This window comes from Arachis duranensis, chromosome 6, assembly GCF_000817695.3.
Source record: "Arachis duranensis cultivar V14167 chromosome 6, aradu.V14167.gnm2.J7QH, whole genome shotgun sequence".
NCBI classification, from domain to species: domain Eukaryota; kingdom Viridiplantae; phylum Streptophyta; class Magnoliopsida; order Fabales; family Fabaceae; genus Arachis; species Arachis duranensis.
The window spans coordinates 15,897,921-15,907,099 of record NC_029777.3 but is presented as its reverse complement, the minus strand read 5'-3'; the positions used below and the strand labels follow the sequence as shown (position 1 = coordinate 15,907,099).

General features: G+C 31.0%; 2 protein-coding genes across 3 annotated transcripts; one reads left to right on the top strand and one right to left on the bottom strand.

The window, feature by feature from the left end:
- The first annotated feature begins 2,084 nt into the window (after positions 1–2,084).
- Positions 2,085–4,983, top strand: LOC107493130 (bet1-like SNARE 1-1). Of its 2 annotated transcripts, XM_016114210.3 has the most exons (5): positions 2,085–2,154; positions 2,297–2,356; positions 4,081–4,234; positions 4,619–4,675; positions 4,749–4,974. In XM_016114210.3, exons 2-5 carry the CDS (start codon positions 2,343–2,345, stop codon positions 4,815–4,817), a joined length of 294 nt encoding a protein of 97 aa, XP_015969696.1. In that variant the 5' UTR covers positions 2,085–2,154; positions 2,297–2,342; the 3' UTR covers positions 4,818–4,974. The 2 variants fall into 2 exon arrangements, with proteins under 2 accessions (XP_015969696.1, XP_015969693.1); XM_016114207.3 differs by lacking the exons at positions 2,085–2,154; positions 2,297–2,356 and adding an exon at positions 2,364–3,207 and having other exon boundaries at positions 4,749–4,983.
- Positions 4,984–8,369: 3,386 nt separating this feature from the next.
- Positions 8,370–9,179, bottom strand: LOC107493129 (zinc finger protein 11-like). The gene has a single exon (XM_016114206.3). It carries the CDS (start codon positions 9,151–9,153, stop codon positions 8,680–8,682), a length of 474 nt encoding a protein of 157 aa, XP_015969692.1. The 5' UTR covers positions 9,154–9,179; the 3' UTR covers positions 8,370–8,679.

Genomic DNA, 9,179 nt, shown 5'->3' with positions numbered 1-9,179 from the left:
AGTGGGTGTCTCGAGAAACAAATAAAGCTGCGGATTGGATGACTAGATATGGTGCTAAGAGTAACTATAATCATGTCATTTGGTCTGAACCTTGTGTTGATTTTTAGCAAATCATCCACTCAGATATAAAATAGTGTTTGTTTTGTTTCTTTTCATGTTTAGACACAAAAAAAATGTTGAATACATTAAGGCAAGATTAGTAGTGGTGGTGAGTATGATAGTGGTGAAGTAGAGGAAGACGTGGAGGTAAAAGGTGATGATTTGGTGCTAAGTTATCAATTTTTTTAGCGATGTAAGTATTTTCAAATAACAGAGACGTGATTAATTAATGTTTGGACATTTTTGTTAAATTTTTAAATTTTTTGAAAGCAAATTTGTCATTGTAATGGGAATTGGCAAAAAGAGTGTGTATGAGAATAATTGGGAGTAATAATATTCTTTAAAAGAAATTGTTTACTATTTGGAGAAAATATATCTTAGTTTAGATGTGGATCAACGATATGCTATTTGTGAGACGGATTATGTTGAAGCGTTTAATCCTGTTACTAATTACCAAGATGGTTTTAGATTTATGGATCCGTTGGTGCTCAAAATAAAAAATATCATGCATTGAAATTGGCGTATTGACTTTCGTTTGATTAGAAAAAATACAAATACATAACAAAGATTTTTTTGTTTAATTTATTTAAGTTACAAAAAAAAATACAATAGTTACTTCTTATTATTACACTAACATAATATTGTAAAGTAGGAGTTAAACTATTTATATCAAACAAATATAATTTATAGATATAACTAAAATCTTATTTTAACTATACAACAGGCAATCATTTTCTATAAAATGGAGGTTGTATTTGAGTATTTATCTCACAATTATCAAGATATAGACACAAATACATAAAAAAATATATAAATAAAAAATATTATTTTTATATTTTGACTTATAATTGAGACATAGACAAAACATACAATTTACAAGCCTATTAAAATGTTTATTTTATCCTCGTTATTTTATAAAAAAAGGAATTTATATTAAGTTTAATTAGCACATAATTTGTATTCATGATAATTATACATATTCTTAAGATATTAATATAATAAATTTAATTTAAAGTAAATATATATTAAACAATAAAACATATACTATACACATTTTTCAAATAAAAAGGAAAAAACTAAGAACTAAGATGCAACTAAACTAATAATTTTTTTTGCTTATTTTTTATTATTTTGTAATATATAATATTATAGATTTTATACGTATATAAATATTGATTTAATCTTTGATATTTGACTTTTTTTTTGTTTCGATTTAATTTTTGTGTTGTATTTATATGAGATTATAAAACTGTTTAGTGTTATACTTTTAGTTTGTGGAATTTTAAGATTTGTACTAAAATATATTTATATTTTGTATATTTATGGAAAAGTATAAGGAACCAAAAGCTTATCAGCCAAAAACTAAATAAAACTACATTAATTTATATTATTAATTAATTAATTTTAAATTTTTTAAATTCAAAATTTAAAAAATTTTAAATTGATTAAGTAAACCTAATTAAAACCTATAAACTCACATTAATCTATCCACTTCTAACAATCACAAATTCGAAAAATATATAAATGAACATCCGTTTAATATGAAAAAGAAACATTCTAATACTTAGTAGAAGAAACATCCATATATATTAACTCATAAAAATTTTGAATTCATCCAACAATATTCGACTGAATTTTGGCTGATATGCTTTTGGTTCCTTAGCTTTACTCTATATTTATTTATAGTTTTATATATTATTTTATTATGATTCAATTATTTTAGTTGAACCACTAAATTATAAATTAATAATTCAGAATTTGAAGTACGAGGCTAGTAAAATTAACAAAATAGTTTTTATTATAAATTAAAAATATATAATTAAAAATTAAAATTTTAATTATATATTATTTAAAAAAATATTTTATTAATTTTAATATTTTTATTAAAATAACTTAATTATAAAACTAAAAATAATATAAAATTCTATTAAAAAAATATAGACACGAAATTCCAAATTTGATAAAACTATATTGCAATAATCCTTTATAAAACAAACCTCTATTGCTTATTCGGTTCCTTGTTGCGTTCATCCATCTACTCAGCTACACACCAAGGTTGTTCCTCTACTCAATTCACCAATTTCCTCGTTGCTTCTGTTTATTTGCACCCTCCGATTTTTTCTTTCTTATGTACTAGCTATATCGTGAGGATTTTTTCGGTGGATTAATTGCGATGATTTTGTTTCTGGGAACGCAGATTGGACGATCGAGTACTCGCCGACGAATCTGCGATCTCGTGAGCCATGAATCCTCGACGGTTAGTGTTTAGATCTTGTGTTTCAGACTTTTAGTATTACTGAATTTCATTTATGCTAGGCTAGAGCAGTACCTCTGTACTTGTTTGCTTCGTGGCACACTTCAGATCCGTTGATTCGGCGTCGTTTTTGGAGATCTGTATTTCGTTATCTGGTATAGATATGATTGCGATCATTGATCTGCGAATAGCAGCTTTAAAGCTGTGATTTCGTTTCATTTCTGGAGTGATTTCGAAATCGTATTTGCTTGATAGAGGTGAAATTGTGCGGACCGAAGAAGTAGGGGAACTGCTCTCAGAGTCTCAGTGCTCTGTTATAGATTAGAGACTCGATGCTTTTAGTGTTTCCAGATTGCGCAATTCACGGGCCCTTGCGTCGTCCAACTAGAATACCTTTTATCTGAATTTTGAATGATGGCGAGTTATCTGTAACAGATATGAGCTGTCAGCTGTGGTGTCTGGAGGAGATCCTGTTTTGATTTATTGATCTCAAACCTTAGTTTGAGTGTAACTCAAAAAATTAGGTTGAGTATGAGATTCCAAATTACATTAACATAAAATTTAGTTAAAATTCCTTTTTTCTTAAAAAAGCAGTTGTTACTAACTTATTAACTGTTCGCATTAAGGCATTATGCACATGACTTGTGCTGAAAATGTCGCAAAATTAATTAATAAACTAAATCAATAATGATGCTCGTGCCATACGACCATGGAATAATTTCAATGAAACTGGTAGAGAAGTTAAGCAGCTGTTTGGAAACGAACATGCTTCCGGATTTGATTCTGCCACTTATGGAAGACAAGGTGGATCTAACTTCTATACTATGCAACATGACAAGGAGGACCAATGTAGTGTATGATCTCTTCTCCTCATTTTGAGTTATGCTGTATGCCTCTTATCTCCTCTAGGTATTGGGCTATTGGCTTTTCCAGTGTACGCAACATGACATGCAGTTTATTTGAGTTTCCACTGCACTATCAATTCTTCTGTAATCTGTACTGGTCGGTAAGTCAAGTAACATATGGTTACTTAGGCTGATAATTATGCCTTTGCTTTTATATTTGTAGCACCATAATGCAGTCACACTCTAAATAGTTCCTTTATTACCGTGTTTTATCATATAGTGAAGCTGTGCTAGATATGTCATATTGCTTATTTATTTAGCTTCTGGTTATAAGACTAATATTTTGAATATCTTAATTTTGGTCTACCATCATTGTATAACATTTTTTCACCGTCTCTATTTGTAAAATTAGAAGCTAAACTGTTTTATTTTACTGATATTACAGTACATTATGGCCACTTGAATGAAAGTATAAAAAGTCAAGGATAATAGTACATAAGGATTACACTTTATGTAGGCATAGCTACTGTTTCTACTCTTCTCTACTGAGTTCAGATTATTTAGGTTTTAGAAATACTTAGGTGTTTGTATCTTTTCCGGCAGAGTTCAGATGTTACAAATGCTGATGCCTGAGACATTATATAATTGTTATGATACTTTATAATCTCTCATGTCTGATTTCTGGCTATTATAAAACTGTTCAAATATTTAGGAAGGCAAATGCATCTTGTTTGTGTGTGTGTTGCATGACTATTTTGGAATATGGAAATGTCTCTTGTCTGATTTCTTCAGTTTAAAACTATTCGAATGTTTAGATAGGAAAATTTATCTTGCTTGTGCGTGTTGCTTGACCATTTTGGGATTTTACATTTTTTTTTCCAGAGACAATCGGAACAACAGAGTTGCGCTTTTTGATGGCATTGAGGAGGGGGGCATCAGAGCTCAATCTCTCTACTCTTCTTCCCATGAAATTGATGAGCATGATAATGAGCAAGCAATGGATGGATTGCAAGATAGAGTCAATCTCCTGAAAAGGGTAAGTTTATTATTGCTAGCAACATGCCCTACACATTTCTAGTTTGATAATTTTCTTTTAAAATTTTTGTTATATCTTTTGCTTGTTGAATATAGTTTGTACTACACAAACTGCAATCTTCTGGAATTTGAAATTAGAAATTTTGAATATTAAGAAATAAAAATGCTCCTTTTTTTTTGCGATTTTAGTTTTCTATTCTTGGACGCCATCTTCACTGATTGCCGGTGCTTATAATTTCTGATTCCTTAATGATGTTACTACTGGTGGTTCTTGAGTTTTAAAATATGTGGAAATTAGAATTTTATTTCATACATATTTAAATAGCAGGTTTTCACAATGGTCTAAAATAGCTCCCTTTTTTTCCAATTGGTGTGATTGTAACAGTTATCAGGCGATATACAGGAGGAGGTGGATAGTCATAATCGCATGCTGGATCGTATGGTATGTTTGCGGAAACTATTGAAATTATTTGGTCTTTTCTGATGTTTTAGTAATCTTGTGGCACTGATTTTAGGGGAATGATATGGATTCATCAAGGGGAATCCTTTCAGGCACTATGGACAAATTTAAAATGGTATGTTGAACAAGTAATTGTAGTCCCCTTTGGAGAGCGTCTTTTTTTTTTTAATTATTATTAATTTTATTCTTTCCTTTCTATTATTTCTGCTCTGCTTGTTTTCATTTTTGTTGGGGTCTTGGGGATAAAGATAAGATAATGGATGGGGTAGGTGGAGTTGTTTCCTTTGTTCGGATCCGGAGAATGTTTACACTTGTAGCATCATTTGTTGTGCTTTTTCTTATAGTGTATTACCTAACTAGGTAACTGATATTTCATTCAATTGTCAACTTGGTTAGACCCGAAAGGAGGTAACTCTTATCACTGTAATTAATGCTGCGCCCTGTAAGATATTCTATCATGTATAAAGCTTTTTAAGTTTAAACAGGCATTGAACCCGATTAGTTATGTACTTATGTACATGTCCGGTTTAGGGGTGTACCCATTCACCTTGATTTAAATATACTTCTTCACGATATGAATTAAAGCAGCGGGTAATTTTTTTTTTGGACTTGGAAGCAGCGGGTTGGGCGTTATTCCAAATTTCCAATAATTGGCATTGTTCTACCCCGGTAAGCCGTTTGAAATTGATGATAGTTTTTGTTGAGGCAATGAATCTTAAGACTCCATTTGAGTTTCGTTCCGTGACAAAAATTCGGAGAGTTGGAATAAAAAAGACACAATTTGAATCAGAAACAAACAAAATTGTCTTCAGCTCTTTTTTGACATATAGATATTAGATACAAAGAAAAAGAAAAGTGAGAAGTCCTCTTTTTTTTGTCGTGATCATTTTTTTTACCATATATATCAAATCACCATCATACTTATTCTTTCAATACCGTTTTAGGCAAAAAAAAAAATCTTCAATCCAAACCAAAAATACTATATCTGATACACCTAAACGCTTTTGTCTTTGAAAAGAAGAATAAACAGAGAAAAGAGAAAGGGATTCAGAAACAGTGAAAGAGAGGTAAAAAAGGTTTAGGCAGCGACCAAAATCACAAAATGAGCTATAATCCAAACATGCCTCTTCTCTCGAATGAGAGGTCTGGAGTTCGAGAGTTTCTTAATGTAATTTGACAAAAAAAAATTAAAAATAAATATTCTTTTCGACCTCTAAGCATTTGCTTGTGGGATCTTTAAACTTCATCCAGACTCCTAATCTTTAAAAGTAGTAAATGCCAATAATATGTTACAAGGAATAAATCACATTGATTCGATTTAGTATTATAATGTATAATTCGAATTTAACCAATTCGATTTATACTTAAAATAATGTTCCCATGTAATTCAAATCCATGTGTTTCGATTTACTACTATATTGTGTAATTTGAATTAGTTTAATTAAATTTATATAAAAATATGATTAGACATATCTATGTAATATTATTTGATTTGGATGATTTATGTAATATTAGCAATGGTTTGGTTTGATTTGGTTTATATAAGTGTTTTACCAAAAAAATAAAATAAAATAAAACCTAACACAAGTCTAGCAACATTTTATACTTATTACTTAGATAGTTAGATGTATTCACTACTAAAGAACTTTATCTATGTTAAAATTTAGTGCGATAACTTTTAACATATTTTGTTAGAATTTAATTTTGATATACTGTCAGTATAAAATCGTTTTAGACGTGTATTTAATTATGTAATGTTATATTAGTAAAAATAATTATTTTTTACATTGACTGCGTGAATAGCTATAAAAAAATAGTTATAATTATACGACTATGTAAAATATTTTACACTGTCAATTCATAAAAATTATAATTCTGCTAGATAGACAACAAACAGTGTGAATAACGTGAACAATAGACTGTACTCCCAAGCCAAATAACTATTAAAAAACATCCCAACTCGCCTTTTTCATTACCTATTTTCACCGCAGCCTCCCACCACTACCTCTTCTGAAACGTTGTCCACCGTCGCTGGTCAAGAAGTTGTGGTGCGCCGTTGTCGCCACCTTGCCCAGAGACCGCTGCCTTTCCTCCACGCCGCACAATCGCATCTTCATCTCCCCTGAAGCCCGCGAAGTGTCGTCGCTACCTCCGCTCCTGCTCTCATAGCAGCACCGTGCCTCTGTTCACAACAGTCGTGCGTTCTCGACGAGTGAGAAAGTCGCCCATCACCCTACTGCATCGCGCACAGCCGCACCGCCCTACTGCCCTTCGTACAGCCGCACCGCGACGATGCGACGCGTCTCTACTTCGTCCTCGATCATCTTTGTTCACCCAAATGGTATGACTCAAATAAACATCTACATCTTAATGGAAATAACCATCTGTATACATAGTAAAACAAACATCCTGCGAAGCATGTACATACAAAATCAAGCAAATCAAGTAAAATACCAATGGTATACCCAAATAAACATCCACTTTAAAATGAAAAGAACCATCTACTTACATTATAAAATGAATATCTGACTTAGTTGATAAAAAATAAATAACGAGACAACAACTGCGAGGGAAACCGGGTCGCAATACAGCGGCGGTGGCACATAATTGCGAGAGAGCGATTGCGACAAAAATAAAAAAAAATTAAAATTATGATTAAGCTTAATTAATTTAAAATTTAATTTTTAAAATTAAAAGTAAGTTTCGTTTTTTAACCTATAGTTTATGTCATTAAAAAAACGTTGTTACTGTAATTTTTCTAAAAATTAAACTCATTTTTGTTAATCTTATTATTGGTGACGAATAAACCCATTAAGTAGAATTCATATACTATCATTTATCTACTGCCTTTCATGCATATCCACCAAGCATTCAAGATATTTTAATTTGATTATTGTACCGAACTCTATCACCTTATTACCCGTACACCTTAAAGAAAAAGCACAAGCAAAAATGTTTTTCTAGAGATAAGAATACTGAAAGAATATACAACTATGTATACTCTTTAATTTATTCATTTTATTAATTAAGCTTTCGAGAAAGTTGATCTATATAGAGCTTGATCTTGTATTTATCATCTTTTTATTATATAAAAATTAAATTTAGAATGAGGCAGGAGCCTAAAAAGCTGCATATTCTACTCTTAATATATAAAAGAGTGTATTAGGATATTTTTTTATATGCATCTGTACTCAAGATTCAACAACCTCCACCTTGAAAGAGATGTTTAATCATGTCATAAAATAACAAAGATTACTTATTACACGTACATTTTGCCGTAAATTTACACCAGTGTGTATGAGAAAAGTAGGTAAAATGCTAATGAAGACAAATCATTTTGTTTAATGCTTCTGTACCACGTAATAAGAAAATTAACTTCACATGCAACCTGATATGCAATCGTATTCATGAAATTACAATTACCATTATTATTTTTACATCAATCCATGGAACTAACATTACTGATCGAATTGTGTATATTGCATAATTGCAACTACAACAATAATTAATCATGCTTATCCTCCCGGAGCAGTTACGTTATCATTTTGTATAATTACCTTAAAGCAATGTAAAGCAGGTATAGCAATTGAGAAATTAAATTAAATTAAACGACATATATACATACAGGACCTTCATATTCTATTGACACACTTCTTGGAAGTATATGCATATGTAATATATAGATTTATTTAGAAAAAAATTACAATAATTAATTAATTCACATAATATATATGAATTAGGAGCTTCTAGTATATATAAGCATAGAAACCCTAGAATATGATGTGGCTACACAATTTTTGTGGATAAAAAGGTAAGTTCAGGAGTACCTGCCTTATTTCTCAGCATCAGAAAATGGATGGATCCAGAGCAGTTAAGCCATCATTATTTCTCCATTGAAGAAGCTTCAAGCTATGTATGACATAACAATAATATATGTAGGCTAATCAAAATTAGGCTTTATAATATGCATGCTAGTTATTAATTAATTAAGGATGATGATGACCAAGTCTGAGCTCTAAATCAAGGCCGCCACCTTCATCACTGTTATCTTGTACCTTGTCTTTAACTTGAGCAACACATGATGATGATGATGGATTATTATTATTATTGCAAAAACTCAAGTTTCTCTCCTTGGGTGGAGGAAAATAACCTTGATTGGAAGAAGAACAATCAGAATGAACCTCATAGATATTGTTGTTGTTGTTGTTGTTATTCCGTGTGGAAGTTGATGATGAAAAGTAATAGAAGCCGAGATGATGATCGGAATGATGAAGTTGAGTTGAAGAAGGAATAAGAAAAGTAGTAGTAGGTTTGGTTCTGTTATTGGCCTTGTCCTTTCTATGAATGTTCATGTGTCCACCTAAGGCTTGTGCAGTTGTGAAGCCTCTCTTGCAGAACACACACTCATACGATCTGCCAGCAGTTCCCGGGGGCGATGGATCCGTATCCTCTTCTTCCATGGAAGCTAGTTAAGAGAGAGAGAGAG

Excerpts from the sequence above, each read along its gene's own strand:
- LOC107493130 (XM_016114207.3), top strand. The coding sequence starts at position 3,041 with ATGATGCTCGTGCCATACGACCATGGAATAATTTCAATGAAACTGGTA. Across the intron at positions 3,208-4,080 it reads ACAAGGAGGACCAATGTAGT|AGACAATCGGAACAACAGAG; the intron begins GTATGATCTCTT and ends TTTTTTTTCCAG. Across the intron at positions 4,235-4,618 it reads GAGTCAATCTCCTGAAAAGG|TTATCAGGCGATATACAGGA; the intron begins GTAAGTTTATTA and ends TGATTGTAACAG.
- LOC107493129 (XM_016114206.3), bottom strand. The coding sequence starts at position 9,153 with ATGGAAGAAGAGGATACGGATCCATCGCCCCCGGGAACTGCTGGCAGA.